Source organism: Gavia stellata, chromosome 6 (assembly GCF_030936135.1).
Source record: "Gavia stellata isolate bGavSte3 chromosome 6, bGavSte3.hap2, whole genome shotgun sequence".
Lineage (NCBI taxonomy): Eukaryota > Metazoa > Chordata > Aves > Gaviiformes > Gaviidae > Gavia > Gavia stellata.
In genome coordinates, this window is record NC_082599.1 from 18270938 (window position 1) to 18296466 (window position 25529).

General features: G+C 48.5%; 1 protein-coding gene across 1 annotated transcript in view; it reads left to right on the forward strand.

Moving 5' to 3' along the window:
• The first annotated feature begins 4334 nt into the window (after positions 1-4334).
• Positions 4335-25529, forward strand: part of MKX (mohawk homeobox) — a 45711-nt gene continuing 24516 nt past the window's right edge. The window contains exons 1-4 of the mRNA XM_059819012.1: positions 4335-4516; positions 6683-6842; positions 13591-13744; positions 14983-15318. Of these exons, the coding sequence (XP_059674995.1) occupies positions 4335-4516; positions 6683-6842; positions 13591-13744; positions 14983-15318 (832 nt within the window). The remainder of the gene's footprint in view (positions 4517-6682; positions 6843-13590; positions 13745-14982; positions 15319-25529) is intronic.

A 25529-nucleotide genomic window follows, 5' to 3' on the forward strand; every position in this document is an offset into this window, starting at 1 on the left:
TTGCAGTGTAGATAACACCTCATTTTGCATAATCCTAAACAATTTCTCACCTACCCAACTTCTCAGGCCCTTCAATATACATGGCCGTAGTTATTTAGCCACCCAGCATGCCATAGTGCAGAGTGTACCAGGAACGTGAGGAAATTCTTTGCATTTCAAACATATATGTTTACTGTGAAGGAATCCGAGCTGGAGCAGGGAGCTGTGAGAATGCAACGCCAAGGAAATGTTTGCTGAAAGCATTTAAAAAATAACCAGAGCACGAAGCAAGGGACAAAAGCAGCATTTTGCTGGGAGCGCAAACCAGAAACGAGGACTGTATTTAGGAGCGTAGACAGGACTCTACCAAGCTGGTTTTGGATTCACCCCTGCTCCTGGCCAGGGAGGGGGCAGGGGGCAGACCAGTGCTCCAGCCTGCCCCAGTGGGGCCAGCCAGGCTCTGTGGGGTGGCTGCCCACCAGGAGCAGCTGGGCTGGGGCTGCAGCCCCTCCTCTGGCTGGAGCGGGGCTGGCACCGGGGAGCTCCATCGCTTGCACCCTCGGGAGCCACTTCTCCTCTCAGCCTGACAGCACAGTTGATTTTTTCCTGGCTCCTCCAGTGAGACAGATTAGGCCTCAGAGCACCACTTTTAGGCTCTTTCTGCACGATATCCCTTGGAAAGGTGCCTTGCTGCCACTTTCTGGCATGCCAGCCTGGCCTGCTGGCTGTCTGAGGCTGGGCACGTGGGCAAGGGCTGGGAGAGGGGTGTTGCAAGGACCAGCAAGGAGCTTCTTGCAGCTCCAGCCCCAGGTGCCCCAACTCCCCCTGCACCCCAGGCCCCCGCCCCACTGCAGGATGCATGGGAGCCCCGGTGCTCCCACCAGCCAGCACTGCACCGTCCTCAGGGGAGCCGGCTGTGGGCCGCGGTATGTAGCCAGCAGCTATTGACTTACTTTTCCGTGCATGGCCGGGTACGTAACCTTAATTAAAAACATGAAGCCCACAGTTTGTATCACATTCGCGATGTTAAACAAGCTCTGGAAATAGAAACCCTGTTTTCATTTAAGCTTTTCAACTGTGATCTAAGTAATAAAATATGGAGGGGGCGGGTGTGTGTGAGATTTACATGGGATGATTTGGGAGATCTCGCTGCTTTAGAGGCTTGTAAGGCGCCGCGGTGCCAACTGCTCCTGCCGCTGCCTCACCACGCTTGGCAGCGCCTGCCCCGCACAGACTTTTGGTTTTTTCCAGAGCCGCTTTCCAAATGCTGATTTTTGCCCTCGGCGCTTGTTGCTGTGATTTATTCTGGGTGCGGGTGCAGGATCTGCCAAGCCCTCAGCAACCTGCTGCCCTGGCTGCCTGTGCCCTGCCCGACTCTGGGCAGGCAGGCAGGCAGGCAGAGTGCACCCTCCACCACTCCTGGGGACAACAGATGTCCCTGAGAATGTACCCTGCAAGCGCAGACAATGATCCCCCGAGCCCATGCCCAAGCGGTGCCTTCATCAGAAGACATGCGGGAGGATTATCATTGCCTCCCCAGTTCCTCCTGAGCCGCCACGCAGGGAATGAGCATCCATCCCACCACGGCGGGCAGGCAGGAGGGGAGGCTCTTCCGAGAGCACCTGCTCTGTAACCTGCCAGCGCATGGGCTGACCCTGCTCCAGAGGCTGTTTCAGCCTGCAGGGCCCACAGAAGCCTGCTGTGTCCCATCTGTGCCTCCCCTCAGGATCTGGGGGCCAGACCTTGCGCCTGCCCTGCCAGAGGGGCTCACCCCTGCCGTGCCAGAGGGGCTGGGAGAGGGCAACGGAAAGACAACAGGGCAAATACTTGTATGAGGCTGCAAATGGTTGAGATCACCTTCCCATTTCGCTGGAGTGAGCAGGAGCCCGCAGGAGATTGGTTTTGATCAAGCCTGTCACTTTCTCAGTCTCCTTTTACTGTAATATAATTATAACAGTACTTCCCAGGTCATAAACAGTTCAGCTGGGCACGGCAATGACTGGAGCTGCGTGTTTTGCAGCAAGCCCCTAATAAGCACGCTGGCACAGACTAACAGGAGGCATTGGTCCCACGGTGTCCCCATGTGCCCCTCTTCCCCCCAGCTGTTTCTGAGTGCTCTGGCCAGGGCGCACTGGGGGGGAGCCTCGAACACGGCTTTGCCCAAAGGCCCGTGGAAGCGCGGGGTGCACAGGCTGTGCAGAATTGCTCCCGTGGTCTTTTATGCCCATTTCTATCCTTTGTTTTCTCGGCCGGGGACTGGTAGCAGGTTGGTTGTGGGTTTTTTTTCCCACCCTGGGGATACAGATTTTTCTCCCTGAGCGATGGGGGGTCTTCAGCGCATTGCCCTTCCCCAATCTCCCTCCTGGTCCCCTTCAGCAACCAGAGAAATTACAATCGGGTCGGTGATCCCCGACGCCAGGGTGCCCCTCTTCCAGGGACCCCCTTCCCAACGCGTGTGGCTGTGGGATGTCGCAGAGAGCGGCCGTGACGTCACGCGCCAGTGACGGAGGGGTGCAGGGAGGGGGGTAGGTCGCAGAAAGCACCCCACGGTGGGGCAGAAACGGTGCGGCAGAGCCCGGGAGGGGGGACGCGGCGGGCGGGCGGGCGGGGGTGCCCGGGGGCAAGAGCCGCCGCCGTGCCCCGCTGCGGACCGGAGCGGCCGCGGCGGCAGCAGGTACCTGCCCCCGCCCAGGCTCCGGGGCCGGGAAGGCAGCGGCCCCCAGCCCGCCGGTCCCCGCTGCTCCAGCGCCGGGGGCCGCGGAGAGCCGCGTACCCCCTCCGCGGTGGCCTCTCCGGCCCGGGAGGACGGGGGGGGATGAAGTCAGGGTGGCGGAGAGAGGAAGGGATAAAGCCGGTAACGGCTGTGCAGACTCATGTCCTTTGGGGTCACGCTTGCGGGGACAAGGACAGGGACAGGGAGCCCACGGGGACCGTGGAGGGCGTGGGGGCGCGGGGGTGCGCGCACGGGGGGTCCGCGCCGCGCACGTCCCGCCGGTCCCGCGGGCGCAGACGGCTGCTCCCCGTTCACCCGCGGCGGTCAAATAACGTCTGAATTACATCCTTGTAAATATTGACTGTGGCCATCTTCTTCGTTTCTGCGCACAGTAACCGAAATGTTAAGCCCGGCGGGGCCGGGGCCGGGGCCGGGCTGGCTGCGCCGCAGGGCGGCGGGGGGTGTGGGGAGTGTGGAGCGGCGGGACCGGGGGAGCCGGGGGGGCCGGTGCACCCACAGACCTCGCCGGTGACTGAGCATCGCCTCTCCGCGGGAGCGCGCCGGCCGCGCCGAGGATGCTAAAGGGAGCGGACTATCTCCCGACTTGGACTGCGGGCTAATTTATAAGGCTTGTAAGGGGGGGGGGGGGACGGACACACGACAAGAGGAGACGCAGAAGGGGGGCGGAGGGGTTGTTTCCTGGTCCGGCTTCATTAAACGCCGGCGTTAATGAGCGGCGCAGGGCTGCGATCGCCAGCACGGCTGCTGCCGCGCCGGCTGTGTCCCGCGCCCCCGACGGGGGTCTCTCCCGCGGGCAGCGTGACCCCAGCCGGTGTCCTCAGCCGCCTTCCCCGGGGGATCCCCCCGTGCACACGGGGGACTGCCCAGCCGTGCACCGCCGTCCCCTCGGCTGCCCCTCGCCGGGCTCCTACCGCCCCTCCGCGCACCGCCCCCCGACGCCGCGCTGCCCGGGCGGGGCCCCTGCCCTTGTCGGGGCTGCCGGGGTCCCCTGGCCGGCGGTGCCCCCCCCCCCGGGGGATGAGGAGCGGCGGTCCCGACAGTGTGAGTGGCTGCGCGGCGGCTGTGCCTCCGGGCGCCGGTTCTGCGCATTTGGTGGTCGTTAAAAACAATTTGTTTCCCTCCCCGTTTGGGGAGGGGGAAGGGGAAAATCATTCCGGGGGAGGGGAGGGGAAGGGAAAGGGGAAAAAAAAGGAGAGAGAGCGAGAGAGAAACACCAAACCAACAGAAAACCCGCGCTCCGAACTATTGCGACACGGAGCGAGGAGCGCGGCGGAGGCTGGCGGCGAGGTGCGAGTGGAAGCGGGTCGGGCCGTGGGAGCCGGACGGGACGTGGGAGCGGGCCGGGCCGAGGGGGCCGTGGGAGCGAGCCGGGCCGCGGGAGCGGACCGGGTTTGGGGGGGGGGGGGCGTGGGAGCGGGCCGGGCCGTGGGAGGGGCGGCTGCCCCCCCCGTCCGTGGGTGGGCAGGCGGCGCCCGGTGCCTCCGCGCTGCCCTCGCGCCGGGCGGGTCTCGGCGGTTCGGCGCGGCTGCCCGGTGACCGCTGCCGCCTCCCCGCAGCGCAGAGCGAGAGCCCGCACCTCGGAGCCGGCGGCCAGCCCGACGGCGGCCCCCAGCCCGCCACCATGAACACCATCGTCTTCAGCAAGCTCAGCGGCCAGGTGCTTTTCGAGGAGGACGCCAAGGAGCGGGAGCGGAGCGGCCGGCCCTACGTGGGGGTGGTGGAGGGGCCGCACCACGCCGAGGTGCTGCTCCCCGACAGCCCGTCCATCAAGGAGAGTCTCAGCCTGCGCAACCGGCGGACGGGGTATGCCGTGCGCTCGTCTCCGCGCCGCGCACCGGCCCCGCGGGGCGGCCCCGCGCGCCGCTGCCGGCGCTGCCGGCCGCCGCGCAGCCGGTTTGGGGTTGCGAGATGGGTTTCTAGATGGGTCCTCCCCCGCGCCCCCGGTCCATACTCTCTGGGACTCTCATTCCACAGCTACGGTGGGAAATTCCTGTAATAGGTGATGCAGAGGCGACCGACTGGGCTGGAATGTGCCAGACAGAGCGCTCCTGTCCTGCAGTGTTTGACCTCCCCCTCTCTGCCTCCAAACACAAACAAACCGGGGAAACCCGGGCTCGTCCGCTTTGGTCGGGCGCTTCATGGAATTTAAGCCCCCAAAACAGAGGCGCAGGGCGGAACGTGTGAAACCTGTGGGACGGGGCGGCCGCGGGGCCGACCCCCGCCGGCGGTGCCGGGGCAGCCGGTTCGCGGCCGCGGCTGAGGCGGGCGGGCCCTGCGCGGCCCCCAGCACTTGTTCCGCCGTCCCGGCCGGTTCGCAGCGCGCTGAGCGAGCGGACGGGAAGGAGCTGCGTTGTCGCTGCATTCCCTGGGGTGAGATCTAAAACGGACTAGCTCGCTGCCAGTCAGGGGCTGGGCAGGGTGATGTTAGGATCGGTTTTGCTAACAGGGCAGGTGAGGCCGAGCCGTCTGCGGCTGGTTTGTTTTTGTGCTGGAACAGGTGAAATAGGAGGTGATGAGAGGACGTGTTAGCTCCGGCGCGTTGTCAGCCGTAGCTCGAAGGGTTGAACCGGCGAGCGCGGACCAGACATTTCGGGTCAGCTTTACAAAGTAAAGACTAAGGAGCACAGTCAGGAGGCACCGAAACCGAGAAACCCCGAGGAGCTGTTTTTACTGCCGAATTTCCACCTTAACGATTGCATCAGCTCGTACTTTTAACGGCGGTGCTGGTTAGTAGGACGCAGGTTATGTTTCATCGAAATATCATTACCAGCCGATCGCGGCGGAGGTGGGCTGCCGAGGGAGCCCTGGACGAGGCAGCGCCCGCGGCCGCCCGGCGCGGCCCGGCTCGGCGGGGCCCGGCCCGGCCCGGCCCGGCCCGGCACGGCCCCGTGGCGCCCCCTGCCGCCGTCGCCGAGAGCTGCCGCCGCCCGGAGCCTCCGCGCAGCGCTGCCCACCGGGCGCGCCGCCGGCCCCAGCCCGCCTCTGGGTTTTCCTTCTGGTTCCCCCGGTTTTGTTCACTCGCTTTTTATTTTTACAAACAAGCACCTTTTCCTTTTTTTTTGTCTTAACGGGAGCTGAGTTTCATTCCCCCCCGGTTTCACCTTTTTCCCCGGCAGGCGTGGGGCTTTGGGGGCTGCTTCGCGTCGCTGCCGGCGGCGTTAGGGAGCGGCACGCCGGCTGCCCCGGCAGCACTCCTCGCCGCTGGCTCCGAGCAGGGAAACGACCCGGGAGGTGCTCGACGCCGCGGGTATCTCTGAATATAACTGGCAAATAAATTCGGGCGGGGGGCAGGCTCGGTTGGCCCCGCGGCGCAGCCCGCACCGCAGCCCTGTGCTCCCGGCTGCGCCGCGCTGGGGTGCGCGGCCGGGGCCGTGCGAGGCGGGCCCTGGCCCCTCTGGAAAGCCCCTCCGTAAACGGACCCACCACACGCCTGGCAGATGCCGAGCGCCGAAAGCATCGGGACGCTCAAAGCCTGCACCGGCGGAGCCCTGGCCCCGCAGAAACCCACGCGGTGAAGCCGCCCGGGCTCGCAGCATCATCACGGGCAGCGTCCGCGGCGGGCGAAGCCGGCCCCGCGCCCTCCCTCTCGGTCCGCTCCCCCAGACCCTCGAGCGGGGAGTTTGGGGGAGCTGCGGGCATCGCCTTCTCCTGGGCAGCCGGCCCGGGGCGAGGGCTGCGGCCGTGGAAAGACCCCCCGAGCAGCCGCGGGGACGGGGCTTGGCTCCCCCCGGGCAGGGCGCACCCCCTCGGGCAGGGCCAGACCCTGGCACGGCGCACCCCGGGGCTGGGGCAGCCCCCCCCGATCGGGGTCCCGCCTAGGGCAGGGCGCCCCGCGGATGGGCGCGCATCCCTGCACGCCTCCCGCACCCGTAACGCCGGCCGCGCAGGGGAGCTCGGGGCCGGGGGGGGGGCGCCGGGCAGGTGCCTGCAGCCCCGGCCGCGGCCCTCAGCGCCCCTTCTCCGCGGCAGGGCGCGGCAGAGCGGCGGGAAGGTGCGGCACAAGCGGCAGGCGCTGCAGGACATGGCGCGGCCGCTCAAGCAGTGGCTCTACAAGCACCGCGACAACCCCTACCCCACCAAGACGGAGAAGATCCTGCTGGCCCTCGGCTCCCAGATGACCCTGGTGCAGGTAAGGGAACCGCCTACCCCCACCTCCGGCGGCTGCTCTGGGGCGTTTCATGGAGGGGAGGGACAGGGACAGCATCAGCCAAAGCCCCTCTGTGAGCTGAGCAAGAGGCAGCACTGGGTTTCGGGGGGGCATCAGTGCAGCCAGCGAGGCCAGGGGTCCTGTGCTCATCCTTCCCTCTGCCCTCCTCCAGCAGGACTGTATCCCCCCCCAAACAGGAATCCCCACATCTGGGCTGTCCTGGCTGGGAAAGTGCTAAAGGCAATTGGCAAAAGGTGTGTGCATTCCCTCCTAGGAAAAGATGCCCCATCCTTTCATCTCCTTCATAAATACAGTGGAAATATTTTTGCTCAGTCTTTAAAAATCTTCAGGTAAAAAAAATCGGTAATGGGAGATTTCAGCACAGAATAGGAGTTGGTGAGGAAGTTGTAGGGAGCTACTCTTTTCCCTTTTGAAAATGGGCTAGAAGGAAAATGGTTCTATTGTTCTGACAATAATCATCACCTGTTGCACAGACGTTAGTGTTACCATACACACTCTGTGCAGCAGCTCAGCATGCAGTGACCGTGCTTCACAGTCTTACAGGCGTTATCGTTATAGCATAATTAGACATGGGGAGTAATTGTTTTGCTCTCAGGTAAAACTCCCCTGAAATGACTGGCAGTTGTGTTGCAGTAAGAGGTATGAAGTTGGCTGCAAATGTTTCTAAATCTTCCTTCTTTGTTCTCTTTGCCATCTGGCACTCTATTGAAATATGTGGTTAAATGCTATCGGTTGCTGAGTGATGCTCTCTCAGGTCTGGATGCTGCAAAGATTTATGCATTGTGAATAATCTAATTTCCTTACTGGGAGCTACTGCTAGGTGCATAAAAAGAAACACATGTGTCTGCAGGATCGGGTCCTCAGCACTCTGCCTAACACATTATGTGTCACTTTACAGAGGACATGAAGATATCAAAATAACATGAAGTATTAGAAAAAGAAGGTGGTAATTCAGCATTATTATTTTGAGTACTCCTTCAAAAAAGCCAGTGCTATGAACTTCAATCTGAGTAACAGCAAAATGGGAAACTTACACTTTAGTACCTCACTGTGAAACTATTGCACTAGAAAAAACACTATAGCTTTGACAAAAATAATATTAATGTCTCAGAAAATGCCAGTTATAACTGGAAGATACAGTTAAAAAAACTTCTCTTGCTTTTAAAAAATATACATGAAAGGTTTGCTCAGACTTTTAAAAATACGATTACATAAACACTGTCCATTCAATGCTGCAATTCAATAGGAGTAGTTTATTGGACTATGGCTTTCAGAATATTCCTGTATTTTTACATGAGATTTAAAACATACATCCAGAGTACATGTTGGGAGACTTTCACATTAATGACATTTTGAGGAGTTCTTCTCCTGTTCTTTTATGAATGCCTCGGAACGAACAGATAAGGGAAAAAACTGCTGGGTTTTTGCAGTATTTCTCTCGTGGCAGCTTTGATAAATCCTGATGGGGATATGCTGTGTTAGCCTCTATAAAAGCGTCAAGTGAGCCATGGCCACTACTCCATAGAGTTTTACGATCTACATAAGGTGGAGAATAAAATTAAAAAGGATCAGGCTGCATTTATCTCTGTTAGACCCCCGTGACTCTAGTGGATTTACACTGAAGCTGAATTTGACCAGCCTTATTTCTATGAACTGTAATATTTGAAAGAGTTGTGCAAACCAGCACATCTATCTTCATTTACAGAAGCACACCATCAAAAAGAAACCCCAGATGTTTCTTCCATCATTTGGGTGCAATGCTCTTTTAATCCAGGAATACCTTAGCATCTGTACGAGAGGTAAATACACACGTCTGGGACCAGCAGTAATTCCTGAGCCTGGAAGAACAAAACATGCGCCCCACATCTACGTTTCAGATGCCCAGAAAGAACAAGACACTAATCCAGACCAAAATTCTTGTTCTCTGAGAGTGAGAGAGAAAGCACCAGGCTGTGATCCCAGTCACACTGGGTACATCTGAAATAGCTTCCCCGAAGGCTGTGCTCTTTCAGCTGAGTGGTATAACCAAGAGCAGGCTCGGGACTGGGCTTCGGTATCTGTTGGTAAGCTTTGCTTCTCTCCCAGGAGGAGCACTTTGCAAAAGCATCAACCAGGGTCTCTTGTGACTGCTTTTCTAATCTAGTAACACCAGACGTTGTTGGAGAAACAGGAATCAGTGTATGATGTTTTCTCCAGGTTACACGCCTTCACGTTGGCTGACCTGTCTCGTATTTCCTATTCGTCTTCCATTTCTCGGTGCTGTCCCATGGTGTTTGCTCTTGGTGGGATCGTACGCTTGCCCCCACAGCTTTCCAGTCCTGTGGAGGCTGTTGTCTGCTGACAGCTATTACCTTGTCCCAGCCTCCCTCGTGTGCTGACACCTTGTCGTTGGAGGCCCTAGGGAAGACAAAGGATACTGTTGAAAATCCCTTTGAGTTTCTGCCAAAATGTCATTTAGGGAATGAACGGTTGGGGTTTTTTTTGTTTTTCACCTGGCTGCTGACCTTGGAAAAGCTCTTCAGCAGCTGTCTGGAAGACGATGCTGGTCACAGTAATATTGATAATATGGCCGTAACTCTTCTCCATGTGCTTTTCTTTCATCTATGTAAAGGACTTTTTGCAGGGCTGTGGCATAGATGTAGCCAATCCTTCTGTGAGGCAAGGAGGTTAACATCCAGCCCTGTTTTCTACTGTTATTATTAGGACAGTATCTGCATGTCAAATCTTCCACTGTTTTATTTTCATGTTTTGCTATCAGCCAGTTGGCTGATTTTAAATTAATTTATTCTGCCTCACTAATAGTTTGGCTTAGTCCCCTGTTCCTGGGTGCAGTGGGACAGCAAGGGGGCTGTTCCAGGTACGTGTACGACAGTACTGCAAAAGGAAAGTCAAACTCTTTCAAGGAGGTAGGATTTCGCAGGAATCATAAATCATCTTGTTTCTTAATAAGTAGTAGCAAAACCTGGGTCAAATTCTGAGCTGACTTATTCCTGAGCAGACCAACAAGGTCTTCGAGAGTCCTCGAGGCAAATGTTATTGCAGCTTTCAGTCCAACAGTCCAAAGTTTTTTACTTTCCCAACTGCCAAAGCAGGAAACCAAAAAAGCAATATAGTTTGAAAAGGCATTTTGTGTTTTACTCCAATTAGATTCCAATTCAGAATCCAATAATTTGTCCTATCAATATGCTATTAATATGCTACATTTTCATTTGTATTATTACCACAGTGCTTGATTCATTTTATTTTAAATTTTGGTTTAGATGTTCTTGTGAAATAAAAAAGAAAAATGGCTGTATATTCCTTCCAGAAAGAAATATGTATGGCAGTATTGTGGACGAGAAGTTTTTTGCAATACTAGGATTAATATATTGGTCATGTGTTGCTATGGATCTACTAGTATTCAGATTCATAAAGGCATATCTGGATTACTGGAGGAAGAGAATCGTTTGATTTCTGTTCCCTTTCTGAAACTTTGGCCACTCTTAAGCAGTGAAGCAGAACGAATTACAATAAAATTGAGGAGTCTCTTCAGAAGCAAAGCCAGAGGGTCAATATTTCATGATGCCGATATAAGTACCTGATGCTCTTTGGGAATGACTGAGCTGCTGTAAAATATGAATGCTGGAAAGCACATCTATTATCGTTCTTCTTGGGTTTTGTCTTTTTACTTCTTGAAGAGCTACATGATTATTACTTTACAAGAATAGTGAGTTTCATAATGTGTTTTTTCAAGATGCTTAGTTCTTTGGGAGGTTTCTGAGACAAAGATTTTCCCACTGGCTTGTATGTAAATCATTTGGTTTGGGTTTTTTATTATTTTTGGAGGTCACAGTAGTGTAACTTGGGGCCATCATAAAGGATGGCTGGCTTCTGGCAGCTTAGGTTGTTTCTTTTTGTAATAGCTTAAGTAAGCGTGGTGCAAACAGGCACTTGTAGTGAGTGGGACCTGCAGCAGTAGGCATGCAACTTTTTGAAGACCACATGGACACACAAGGTTAACGGTTGCGGCTGGTTGAAATTAGTGACAAAACTGCCCTTGGCTTTAAAGGAGCCAGGCACAGCCTGCAATAACCCAGCCCCTGGCTGGCGTTCAGGGTGAGCGCGCTGTCTCGCACAGCCTGTGGCCATGCAGCCTCTTCCAGTCCACACACCTGGAGGTTGCCCAGGACTGAAGAGTGGGAGAGATGTTGAATCTCTTGATGTCTTAAAGATGAAGATTTTCCAGCAACATACACCAGTGCCCAAAAGCAGGAAAGCACCCCGAGATACTACACTGTAGATCTAACCTAAAAATCTTTTAAGTGGATTTGCCTTCAGCTTTAACGGGCCTTGTTGTAATTGCATTTGGGAGAAGTTTCTGGAGTGAGAGTTGGCTGGTTTGTGCTTTAGCAGAGAGCTAGCTCCTCTTGTAAATGCTGACTTAAGGTACTTTCATAATGATCAAATACTACTGTTTCCTCCTCTCATAGCAGAAGACTTAAAATATGACTCATCTTTTCATATTGATATGCAGAAAGCGAAGCTTTGGCATGGAAAGAATGAGCCCAAAATAAACCAAGAGTACCATGCAAAAATCACTTCTGCTAAATTTAATTGCTTTTAATGTATGAGTCACACTAATACTACCCTATCTTTCTTTTCTGTATGTGGCATTTCACTGATGAAATATTTCAATATGTAATGAAATGGAGCATAATGAACCTCTTTCTAGTGAGATGTTGGAAAGCTGTCAGTTTTCTAAGATGCTGCAGTAACTGCTATAATGTTCAGTGGGACCCTGGATTGATCCATCTCTATCGTTACATACTTGATTTCAGAGTTATACTAAATCATGCAACAGCCAGGTGACTGCCGCTGCAGCTGAGCAGTCTGGAGTGAGTTTGTTAATGGCGTTAGAAAGTGGATGGATTCCAGCCCACCCTTTCTGGTTTACTATGATTGCTGTGTCAATATGATGGATATAAACAAGTAGCCTTGGAAGAGAATGAAAATTGCTTACTCTTTCCTGCCAGCTACAGTTTTGGTCTTCTAACCTGTCATAGCAAACTACATGGTTTGTGAAGTTCTGTGTTTGGCATCTGAGGGCTGATCCAGGGCTCACTGTATTTTCGGTGGAACCCTGTTTCATGTAAACGTGATTTTAAGTAAAATCAAAGTGACAGGCTTAAGGCGCCACTGCTAAGTTCTGGGTGGGACTCTGAACCAAAGTTTTGTTCTTCCTTTAAGCAGATAGTGTTTATTTTTCTCGGTATCACCCTAGAAGAGATTATCAATCCAGAATAATTAGCCAAATACTTCTGCGCAGTTTATGCAACCTTAGCTACAATAGGCAGATGACAAAACTAGGGCCAAAATCCAACACTGAGGTCTACACTTCGGCTCTCTAGTAGGGGGGGTAGCACGCATTGATCAAACGTGTTAGCTTGCTTTGCAGGTTAACATAAATTAAATGGTATGATTGTTCCCAGGTCAGAATATGACTGCAAGTAGTCTCAGCTTTCTCTGTGTGCACTTTCACAACACAAAGACGTGAGCAGGGCTATAGGCTCTCCCGACATTCTTTACATTCTCCTTTGCAAGTAATGCTACTCTTCCTCCTTCTTGCAGAGGTCATGTTAAAAGACACTTAGTACTGCAAGGAGTAAATAGTGTTTTTAAGACCTGATTTATCATTATACAAATATTGTTAGAGTGTAGGTAGTTTGCCTCTGCTCTTGCTTGTAGTAAGGTTATGGTAAGGTCATTCTGTCAGTATCAGTACTTCCTATTTTATGTATTTTTAAGTTACAGTAGAATCAAGGCCAGCGTTTTCTCAGGTATGCTTTCACGCAAAGTGACTGCAAGTACTTGCAGCCCATTTGGTGGCTTGATTAGCACTGCTGGCACAGAAGACTATGCCGTGCCCTTTTGCTCCTTTGGTACCCAAAGCACTGTGAAATCCTTGCGTTGGAGCCTGACTTTGGGGTGACTGTATGCTGGAAGGATAGTAACATGTACCCATTTTGTAATGTCAAACTGGGAAATGCCCTGCAGCTGAGAAGAACAAAGACAAGCCAGTCTCTTGTTTAGTAGTCCCTGTGTGAGGAATCTGCATCTTCACTGCTTTTTAGGGTTTCCCTAACAGAAAGAGTTCATAGAAGCTGCTGCTCTGTAGAGCAAATAGTTGATTTCTGCAGTGACTCAAAGCAGGTTATATTCTGTGTAAGACTTCCCTGGTACTCACTGCCTGTCAGAGTACTGATAAGGCACGAGGGAGAATCTGGGCTTTTATATAACCAAATTCAGAATGGGTTTTTCTGTTCAACAGCCTTATTGTAGCCTACATAAATGTCAAAGGCAAATTACCTAACATTAGCTATTAGTTTTCATTTAGGATGTTAGTAATGTAGCGAAGGTTTGTATTGAAAGTTCAGGGCATTATCTTTAAAAAAAAAAGAAAGAGGGATATAAAATTAGTATTTTGGGACACCTTAATTAAAACCTTGTTAACAATGAGAGTTTGCTAACACTTGGGAAGGGTGGAAAGCCTGAACCTGGCTTCTTGTCTGAGGTTCCTGCACTGCTCAGTGACAGTTTCATGGACTCCTATTTGTGTTTCCCTTGTTTGCCATTTTATTAGGAGATACATAAACCTCATCAAAACTGTATGGGTTAGATTTGTTTATTTGCATCATTTTCAAGGGAAACTAACACATTCATTTGTATGCAGGTATCAAACTGGTTTGCCAATGCAAGACGTCGCCTGAAGAATACTGTCAGGCAACCAGATCTTAGCTGGGCTTTACGAATAAAACTGTACAACAAATATGTTCAAGGAAATGCTGAACGACTCAGCGTGAGCAGTGATGACTCGTGCTCTGAAGGTTTGTTGATACTCTTTTTATCAATTTTAAACCAATTACAATATGTTTATAAAGTATCTGAAACCCTAAGTTAGCGCTGATTTCTCACAAAACACCCTCCGTGCATCCGCCTTTAGTTTTTGTGAATTAGGTGCCAGTTTTAGCTCCCAACTACTAGGCAGCCTTGCAGAGCAGGATTGTGTAGGTTAATCGGGCTGGCAGTCTGGTTGCATGTTATTTGCCTGTTTCATATAGCATTGTTACTAGAAAGATAATTGTTACTGCATTACATCCTACAAGCCTATTGCTTTAATCTGCGTTAAAGGAGAAAAATCATTACATTTGTTGGTTTAAGGAAATGAGAAACCTCTTGACTGGTACTTTCCTTGATGGAAGGGCTATAGCAATATCATGTCATTAACAAGAGAATCTGATTAGCAAGAGAATCTGATTAACTTCAATGGGGCTTATTATATGGTAAACTCAATATTGCTGTTACTTATTTACTGTATTTTACCAGCAAACTTTTTCCTTTAAAGGTGCACTGAAATTCTCTTTCTTATCCAAATTAACAAATGTAGGAATTTTTTAAATAGCACCCTATATTTTTTAATAGAACATTTGTATTATGTCTGTGGGTGCTTTTTTTAGTTGGTTGTGACATGGAAATACATTGACAGGAACAAATGCTGCAGAACATCGTCAGAAATGTGTATGGGAATTTTTAGAAGAATGTATTTCAATTTGTACTCAAGTTTCAATTCTCTTTGTTCTGATTTCAGTTTGTACTCACATTTACTTGGTTTGCATTTCCCTTTAAAAGACTGGTTGCAGGACAATTAAAAGAGTACAGTTTAAGCAAATACGCTTAAATGTATCATCGTACTTAGGAGAAGCAAATTTCAAGTTATGACAGTAAGAATTCAGCTTATTCACCCAGATTTTGAATTGTTTATCACTGATTTAGGGCACTTCTCAGGTTTTTTCTACCTGCCTTGTGTTGCTCATGAACAAATTAGGCTCAGACACTGTTTTCTACAGTTAATTAATTTGGAATAGCTGGAACATCTGAGAACCCTGGGAATTGCTGTGAGCAATGTGTGAACAGAAGAAAATGAAAATCATTGTCTGATGCTGAAGTCTAAAATAATTTGTAAAGGTTTAGTTATATTTATAGCAATTTAAAACATGTAGAGAAAGGATCTTGTTAAATATTAGCTATTCAATGCAATACTGTATCTTTCTTCCTCTGTTTTCAGATGGAGAAAATCCTCCAAGAAACCATATGAATGAAGGGGGATATAACAAACCGGTTCATCACACTGTGCTTAAAACTGAAAATTCAGTGATAAAAACAGGAGTGAGACCAGAAACAAGTGCCAATGAGGATTACGTGTCACCCCCCAAATACAAAAGCAGCTTATTGAATCGTTACCTAAATGACTCATTGAGACATGTCATGGCTACTAATGCAGCTATGATGGAAAAAACAAGGCAAAGGAATCACTCTGGTTCATTTAGTTCCAATGAATTTGAAGAGGAATTGGTGTCTCCATCATCATCAGAGACAGAAGGCAATTTTGTCTACCGGACAGGTAAGGGATTCTTTCTGCATCATTTCTAATACAGCCAGCTTTGGTGGATGGCGTCACATGGAATAAGTGTCACCTGCTTGTGCCTTTTATGAGAGTAGATCACTCCTGTCTGTCCTCTTGTATGAGAGTGGATAACTCTTGTCTACCCTCTTATTCACTGGAGGAGTTGTATCAGCAGTATTGAAGTTGAATGCTGTTATTGACCACTAATGAAGCTGGTTTGCTTTTTGAATGGAGCTATGGGGCTGATTTTTGAAATGACACTTACAGGCCATTTTTGTCAGCACTAAGACAAGCCTAAAGAATGAGAAGGGGAGGAAGTTAAGGGAGGACTAGAGGAGGACTAAAGTACTCCATGGCCCCAGCTGGGAGGAAGAGGAGGGCTTTGAAATTTCACGGTGGCTGTGGCACTTAGATGAGCCATATGCCCCCCAGTGGAGCGCACATGAACACCTTCCCCTGTTGCATAGCATCATTTCTGTCCACAGAGTGCCTTCTCCAGTGCGTGGCCCTTTGGTGTTCATGCATCTCTTAGGAATACATGGATTAGTTTAGACCAATTTCTGCATCACTCTCCAGACACAGTGCACTGAGCTAAGGGGCCACAGACTTGGTCATTAAATATCTTGGCTTAATGTTTTTTTTTAAAAGTTACACACGATTTATTATTTTAATCTTATGAATAAAGACATAAAAGCATGATTGTTATCATCCATTGTGTTACCAGAGGAAGGCGCATGGGACTGCCTGGTTCATGCCAGTAAATTGCTGTAAATCAGGGCAAGATGAGGACCTGCTCAGGTCCCTGTGGGGCAGGGAGTGCTGGAAGGCTCCTCTTGTGAAGCTTGTTCTCTATTTCTTTGGGGACGTAAGGCAAAGGCTGTCCCCTTACCTCTGAAAAAAATGAAGTTTTGCATCCCAAGCTCTGGAGGTCTCCGCCAGCATCTCAGGGTTTCCACCCATCACAGCAGCCCTTCGTGTTGTCCCGGGACCCTTCTCAGGGGGTTATCCTGCCAGGGACCACCCTGCAGGCAGCATCACTTTTGGGGTGGATGAATATTGATGAAAAGTACTGGAGTGCTTTGCACTAAAGTTAATATAGATATAGATGTTGTACTTGGTTCCCCGTGGCTTCCCTGGCAGGCAGGTTCGGGTGCCCCTCACCTTTCCACCCTCTCAAGTTTGCAGCCTTTACCCTCTCTTTCCTGGCACATTTCATGTGATTTTTTTTGTCCCTGTGGAGGGGCCACAAGGATTTCAGGAGGCTGAGTGCTCTGGTGGGGTTAGGAGGACGTTGGTGCGTGCAGATCATCCAGGGATGACTGAGGGGGCAGTGGGGGCTCCATAGAGAAACGGGATCTTGCGGGGAGCAAGAACAGTGCATGCACGATGTATAAGTTTCAAAATTAACTCTCTCTGTTCATTTAGCTTTTTTTTTTCAACGTACCAAATGCATTTGGTCTGCATTGTGGGCGTATTGTCTGCCAAGTTTTATTTTTAAGCGAAAAGTTACTCAAGAACAGATGCAGCAGCTCAGATATGTAAACTTCTGTTTTTCTGTACTTTTATACCATAACTTAAAAATGGACACAATTATTTTTTTAAAAAGTGTAATAAATTTGCTACCGGATTAAGTTCTTGCCAAGTTTCAAGCTGCACTGAAAAATATGGTCTTTAAGGAGAAGGCCGAGACAGGCACACTGTAACTGTGTGAGTTCAGAAGCTGGGCTGGAATAACTAAAAACTGGTATATTTGTCCTCAAAGTTCATAACGGACATTCCTGGAACTCCTCTTGAAATTGTATTTAAATCAGTTCTTAAATATCTTTGTTAAAGTTTTGAAGGGCTGTGGCCTTTGATGAGAACACACCAGCATCTCTCAGGTTATAATTTTATTCTTTTTACACTTCCAAAGCAGACAAGCAGTAGCCTGCTGATAGAAAGAAAAAATCATGTGCACACACTGTATTATTTGGTATATCTTTCCTATATATGTGTGCATATTCAGGAAATAATAGGTACAAATAGGCTTTTTTCAGCTACAAGATTACAGTGCCATTAACGATCTTCTGATGATGTTACAACGTGCAGAAATTGAGCCCTTCATGAAAAAAGCAGCTATTTTTTAAGTTATCGTCCATTCATGAAAATCCATTTAGAAAGAGATTAAATTATCCAAATGATTGATAGACAGGAAGATGTAAATAACGTTTTATTTTTTTATTACTTTTCTCTGTAATTTGAATACCTGGGATGGCAGTTCTCAGTGCAGTCGTGTAGCAGACCTGTATCTGCCTTCTCAAAAATAGCTGTAATCCATTTTGGTTAAGCAAAATACCAGGGTATGGCTGACTGTACCACTCATACCTTCCCGAAAGCAGCAAGTGTATTTTTAAGTGAGATATCGCCACTTACAAGGAGCTCCTCGCTGCAATTTTTTGTTAAGTGAAACAGCTAATTTTTAACACAAAGGGGTTGAAGCAGAATTGTGAAGTCCCGGCTAAATATTTTAGTTTAGGAAGACATTTTGAGTAGTATTTCAAAAAGCACAGGGTGAAAACTGATTGACGTTTTATTTTTGAGAAACATTTGGCAGGGTTGCTGTGCTCCTTAGAGCAGGCAGTCATTGGTGTTGAAGCAAATTCTTTATTGTGCTTCCGTGGAAAAGCAACTTTTTGTAGCGGATCGTGAGCAGAAAGCTAACTCACAGTGTTTGGTTCACGTTATGGGCCAGACCCTGATTTCAGGTCCATCAGTGTGTCCGGACTGACTTTGCTTGCCCAGTGCCCGGGGTCAGCGTGGCCGCGTGTGTCTCAACAGCCTGTGCCAAATTAACAGGGAACGAGTCCAGCGTCCAATGGCAAAACCAAGAAATTACAGTTTAAAGTTTATAAGGAAAACGGGTTGTACAGTTTCCCATTTCAGTCATTAACATGCTTATAAACACTGGACCATATGCTGCTCTAGCTTTATGCCACCGGGAAATCCCGTGTAAAGATCAAGGACAGGCTATATAACCGCCTGTCAGGAGAGCGGCATCGCTTTGTACCTCTGCAGTGTTATTGCGAGCTCGTGGGAAGCGGCTTTAGTGCTGGGGTGGGAGCAGCAAACCCCGACCCAGCCAGGTCTCTCGCAGGTATGGTGCCTGCGCTGCTCCGTCCCGCTCCGGCTGCACGGCTCGGGGAGCCGGGGAGCCGCTGCGGGAGGCGATGCGGGCGGCCAGCGCGGGGAGAACGGAGCAGCCGGGAAAGAGTGCAACCGAACTCGGATATGTCATGTATGTAAGCGTTTCTGTCGTAAGCTGATATGCTTATGTGTATAACGTGACATACGTGAGTGTGTTCACTTAGGGCAGAAAATTTCAGTTTGGATTAATCCTAGTGCAGGTATAATATATAAATATATATAATTGGTCAAATATGTGTCTTAAACTGACCACTGAAAGGCTTGGTTCAGTGTTTTTGTTTAGTTAAAAATCCATATTGGAGAACAAGTTTTCATTAACTCCTTGGCATGCTGTCATTCACAGCAGGTTTGCTGTGTGACAGGAATAACTAAAACCAGACTTGCCTATCTGTATTTGTTGTGCAAACGCAGGCAGAAACAAGAGTCCAACTGCAACAAGCACTCCAGAAATCTGTAAGGAAAAGATCTAATAATGTTTATAGTGAGGCTGGACATAAATCTAAAGCGGCAACGTCAGTCTTTGGTTTACGGATCACTAAAATGCTGACTTTTTCTGTAATCACGCTGCACCGCTCTGCGAGTACCCTATCATCAGCCACCTGCGGGAACAAAATGTTGTGCATCGTTATAGCACAAGGAAATGAAAAATCCCAGCTTTCTGGGATATCGCTGTCTGGTGAGCTGTGTTTGGTGAACGAAAGCAAAAATTAAAATGAGAGAAAGAGAGATGAAATGGCAGGACAGGGAGTTTTCTAGCTTTTTTCTCTAGGTAGATTTTCATTGATTTCACTTTATATTTAGCACAGTAGAAAAGCCAGAACAAATAAAAATAGTGAGGAAACTAAAGACTTGCAGGCCTGGAAAGGAGCGTGGCTTTTCAAAAAAACTCTTGAATGACTGGTTGATTTTTGAAGATGTTTGATCTCTATTTTTAGACGTTTATACTCAGGAGTGTGTTCGGTTTCTGATGTTTTCATTACTGCTGCCTTTTTCTTTACTCTTGCCTTCCTTTCTTTCTTTCATTTGAATGCTGCAAAGTTTGTGATTTATAAAGCATGATCCTGTGTTGTTTACTGAAGCACACTGAGCACCTCTGATGAGACCCTCAGCACGCTGCAGGATCAGGCCCACATTCATACAGAGCACTTAAATGTCAGGGTATAGCCATGCACATAAGTACTATAGAGAGACGCACAAACTGCAGAACAGTGCTGTGATTTTGTGTGGTCCTTGCCAACTTTTCCTCGCAATTTAACATTTTTAGAAATTAACATGTAATTTAAAAATGAGCTATAAAATTTAAAAGCGTAATATGAACACAATGGAACCTGTTTTCAGAAACAACTCAAGGGACCCGCAAAAACCACTAGTACCAGTGACTTTTGCAAGTTTGATCTAAACGGTGCTGGAGACCTTGGGGATACTTTAAAATAAATGGTAACCTGGGAGAGCTGAAGGAGGTCCTTGTTGCAGATCCTAATGTCATCCAGAAGTGAAATGGAAAAGGGGAATGTCAAGTACGGTATTAAATGCACACAGCAGCATAACTGCAATTTGAAGGTTACACAGTTAAGATCATATTTCTGCAGGAATTTTATTATTACATGACCTGATTCATCAACACTGAAATAACATGGAATTGAGAATTGAGGAGAGGATTGCGTTTAATTTGCTATTTTGTTCTTTTTTTTTTCTAAAGAAAGATTAAAAGCAAACGGCTTTACTACAGGGACAGTGTCAGGTTTAATATACCAGATGTGATAGACCAGACTTGAGAATTTTAAAGATCCTGCCTGCTCCCCACTAGTTAGGTTGGTTGTTCACTTTTTGCATTTCTTTCAGTTTGAACAGCAAACATCAAATAAGCTGGTTTTTAATTCCCTTTAGTTTCTCAACATTTGAGCTGCAAGGGGAATGGCTCAGGATTATTTCCACATGACCCTGGAAAACAGTGCTTCATCAAAACTGAATCTTTCTTTGTGGAAAGAGAGCAATTTCAACCTCTCTCAGGTGGGCGAACGGAGGAAGAGAGCTCTGGGTGGGCTGGGAGCATCGACAGCACGGGGGGCAGAGCACCCTCTCAAAAGTCTGGGCACCCAGGGGCTGCCAGCGGGCAGGGGAGAGCTTTGCCTGGAGCCAGCCCCACCAGGAGGGGAAGCATAGCTCCTGGCTACGTTAGCTTTTCTGAGCCATTTCTCTCCACTCCGTGCTTTTAATGGTCAGTTTTGTGGGAAAAGAGAGTACTTGTTTTCTCACAGGTGCTGGGTGCAAACACTGTGCATCTTTGTTTTATCTGTTTGTTTTCAGATGCAAATGGCTGTGAATGCTTTGGGCTCTTTTTTTTTTAAAAAAACCCAACAAAATATTAAAGATTCTGGAGACCGGGCTAAGTGTGGGTCAGATGTGTTTCTAATAGCAGTGTGTTTGTGGCTACAATTAGGGTGCAATTGCTGCAGAGACCCCATGGAGCAGAGGAGGTGCTCTGCTGCTGGTTTTGCTTCTTTAATGTCATGGCAAATTTTCCACGCACTTCAGTAAAAACTAGCTCAAGCCAGTAGTTTGGCCGCAGAGGATTTTCTTCAAGTCAGCTTTCTTCAGGGCAGCATGTCTCACGACTCCTGACAGCTTTATCATCGCAGAGAATGAGATGTTCTTGCATGAATTATTTGAAATGGAAAAGATGGCAACATCTGACCAAAAAATCAGAGAGATTAAAAAAATCAGGGCATCAGCCATGTTTCCATGGCCACAGGTTGCTGCTGCCCGTGCCGGTACAGCAGCCTGCCTGTGTTTCTCTGAGACCATTAAAATTTCCCCAGTGCAAATATTGGCAGCAGTGGCCAAAAAAGCAGCAGACCCCTGCGCTTGCCCAAGACCTCTCTCAGACACAGCAGGAAAAATGTATGGTGCTGTCACCGATCACTAATAACTATATATTTTAATACTTCTCTTTAAAGTTAGCCAATACTCCAGGCTGTAGCGAAGGCTGTTCCCTGGCAAGCCTCGGGCCTCATTCATTTAGCGAAGGTGTGTGTTCAAAGAGAAAGGAATATTTATCCCCATTTTCCCATTGTTCAAAACGTCTTCAGAATTATGCTCGGTCTTAAAACCTGGGGCCAGCCCAAATGTGAATGTTTCAGGAAATTATGTGCATGGAAAAGCATATGATCATAAATCAGACTGTTTTCCAGTTTTAGCTGTAGACTGCAGGGCTAGTAATGAATATAATAGGGAAATTAGTAAGAAAATTAGCAGTTAATTTAAGGAGTATTTAAAGAGTGTGTGAAACTACAGCTTGGGAAAACTGATTTAGTGAAATGAATGTGATTCCTTTTTCCCTTCCACCACCATAGCAGGATTTTCCCTGGTAGCCAAATTCCTGCACAGATCTCTTACACCAGAAACATCGGGCTTCCGCACTGCCTTGCAGCGTATCAGCGGGCCTGGCTTTTGCACTGATTCAGGGGATCCTCAGCCTTGCAAGCGCTGGCCGGCTGCAGCCACTGCCACTGCGAACTATTGCGTGCGTTGCAAAAGAAAGCCCTACTCAAATGAGGAGGGTGGGGGGGGTGTGGAGATAACGATACAAGATAATGGGAAAATGCACTGGCTCAAGCAGAGCAGCAGAAAGCCCGAGCGCTGCAGCCCTGGTGCAGCAGCCGGGGACGGAGCAGCGTGGCATCGGGCAGGAGCGTGGGTTTGCATCCCGTGGATTGTCCCCGTAGCCTGGCTACCCTGCGCTGTGTTGACGGACCCTGCCATGGTGACTTTCCCCCGGTACACTTTTGGGGGCACGAGGGAGCACAGGTCTGATCTCTCCCCTACCTGGGAAACCTGGCAGCAAAATGCTATTATCAGCTGTTTGTGCCAAAGAGGGGATGTAGGCCAATGAACATGAAAAACATGACACAATTTTAAACAAGAAAAAGAGGAACAAAAATTGCTTGCAAAGACAGAGACACAGAAACGTGTGCTGTTACGCCATCGGGACCGACTTTGAAATTACACCGTACTTTATACATTACTGACCGGAAAGTGCTTTTCAGTGCAAAGCCATGGCTGGAGGCAGATCACCCCGGTGCTGAGTTGCGAGCAAGACTCGCATAGGCTCCGACACTGAAACATGCCCGTTCTGCTCCTCGGGACTCACCTGGGTCTCCAGCTGGCTCTGCCCCTGCACCGAGACATCTGCCTGTGGCACCTGCGTGGAGAAGAAAGAGAAATTACAGGGGCAAACCCCTTCCTTTTTGCCCAGTGAGTTACTTTTACATATGAAATCTATCATCCCCTTCATGAGTAAGCACTGTCTTCCGTGACACTTACTAACACAGTAATCTATGTGCAGTGCAGCAAAGTGTGACCAGGAGGGGAGGGGGTGCAGGAAAATCAGGCGCGGGCAGGACGGGATGGTGGCAGGAGGGGGGACAAGGGCTGGACTTTTCACATTCTGGGGCAGTAAATTTAAAGAAATGGTGAGCCTGTAAAGGTTTCACTTCTTTCTGGAAAAACATCTGAATTGAAACTTCATACCTGGTGTGGGGTTGCTGCATGTCCCAGCCTCCTTCCACTGCTGGGGAGAAATAACTTTACTTTGGGTAACATCCTGGTATATTCTGCTTGTAGTGCAGACTGTCCCCTGCGCAGTGTTACAGTGCTGCTGCTCATGTTGCTGTAGTTAGGGCTGTATCTGTGTTTCCATTAGAACCCTTTTAATCCGCAAATTTATGACCCAGCTGTAAAAATTCAATCCAGACTGAAACTTGGCACGGGCAGTGTTCGTTCTCCCATCTGTGGAAGGGATTTAAGCAGGTACATCCCAGTAATAACCATCCGAGTTAGGCTTGTAAATTTGGAGCATGATGACTGCTGAATAAAACTGTGAGCTTCTCAGTAGTCCTGGAGTTTGAAATATTTTATGCCCGTGGTGAGACTAGTGGAAAGCAGCTTGTTTGTATTCAGTCATAGAGCTGTAAATAAAGAAAATGTTTTGGGTTTTTCTGTGTTTGCTTGTATGCACAAGCACATGCGGTTTCCTTACCATGGCAATATTTTGATGTGGGTGGCAAACGCTTGAAACTCTGCAGGGTCTTGCTCCCAAGCAGGGTTTGATCACTCCCAGGTAGCGTAAGAAATTGTATTCACGCTGGTGCGAACAGTGGAGTTTATCTGTTGATCGTAATAGAAAAAAATAGGGAAATAAAAGGACCAGATTGTTTTCTTTTGAGTGGGATTTCTGATTGGATTCTTCTTAAAATATCTTCAAAACTGATTCAGTATTGAACTGCAAAATTAGTTTTATTCACCATCACTTCCTCCCATTTAATTTTCTTTTCTAAAAAGCTACACACTGAACGTGCCTGACCAGATAGACTAGTAATCTTATCTGATCCAGCAAATCCTATTTCCCTTTGCAGGTTTGTGGTTTCTGAAAGTCATTCTGTAACTTAAAAAAACTCCATTATGTGTTTAACTGAAATTTTTTAGGTCATTTGTCCATAATGTGAATACCAGAAGCATAATGATGAAAGCAGTTTAGCGAGACCAGACTTCTGATCTTCCATGTGTATTCACAGAGAAGCTTTCGGGAGGGTTTTGGCACAATTTGAGAAGTGGATTGAAGGGGGAACCTGGAATCTCTACGTGGACTAACGTTAGGCTGTGGATGAGTTTATACCTGGCTACTCAGAAAACTCCTTGATTGTATTAGAAAATGTGAGGAACCTGTGGGTATTGTTTGTGTATGAGATTTTTGCCATCCTGATGGAAGAAGGGGAGTGCTCATAAAAATACCTGTTCTGGAAAAACATCCCTTCCTCTGTGAAGTTCAATTTCTAATTTCTAAGTATCCAGAAACAGAGAAGCAGAGTTGGATTCTGTTTTATTTAATCCACTTCACTCCAAACTTAAAAATTTGGGTATGAGATACAATGGGTAGATGTGGAAATTATCAGTGATACTAAAGACCATTTGAGGTCTTTCATGCTTTATGGCATTAAATTGGAATCAGATAGCTACTTTAGATCTGTTAAAGGAGAAATATGTCCTAACAGTCAAAGCACGCAGAAGGCTTGTATAATATAAGTGAGTTTTATGTGAGCTACAAAAAAAAGGAGCAGGAGTTTAAAGCAGGAAAGTAAGTTGGAGAAGTAAACTGCGTTGTAGAAAATCTGGAAAAAGTAAAAACAATTCAAACAGAAAGAGATCAGATAAACAGCTAGAGCTGGAACAGCTGAAAAGAAACACACAAAAATAGGTAAAGCGAAATTCCAACGAGCCATGAAATGTGTTTTCCTTAATTTTTCACAGTGGCCTTGAAACCTGATGTCGGAGACTCTATCTCTGTTCTTTCACTGATGGCCAGAAGCTGAGGTTATGATGACCAGATAGTTTGGTATGGCACTGACATTTTAAGTTAACAGGGATTGCCAAGACTCTCAGTTATGACACTAAAATATACCGCTATTTCTAGGGCCAATTTTCAGTCCCTCCCTCATGCCTCCACATTGATTTAGGCAACAGATGCATGAAAAGCAAAGCAACATTCAAAATAATCCCTTAGCTGAAGCTGGGGGAAGGCTGGCTAGTGGGCTGTAGCCAAAATTCCTTAAATGTTACAATGTTTTACATTTCTAAATGTAAAAACTTTCTTTCCAATGTGAGGTACCAGCCAAATGTCTTAGTTACGGTATCTCAGAGTGAAAACTGGCACATGGCCTTGTGGTCATTTGTGGGTATTGACAGATTTACACCATCGAAGATCAAGTTAAATGTTGTCGGTTTCTCCATCTCCCCTTTACTTTGTCAGGCTTTTTCTCTCTCGGTTACTATTTGTCAACTTAAATCCAGTTTGCTGGAAAAATGAAGGCTCTTCACGACCTGGCTCTTCAGGAGCAAATTGCCTCAAATTCTTTCTGCTAGCCAAGGTATTTTGTAATGCATTGCAAAACAGCAGCAGGATTGCTCTCCTTGCACTAGATGTTCTTTGTGGACTAGACACTGTGGGCAGTTTTAATGAGATCTTGGTG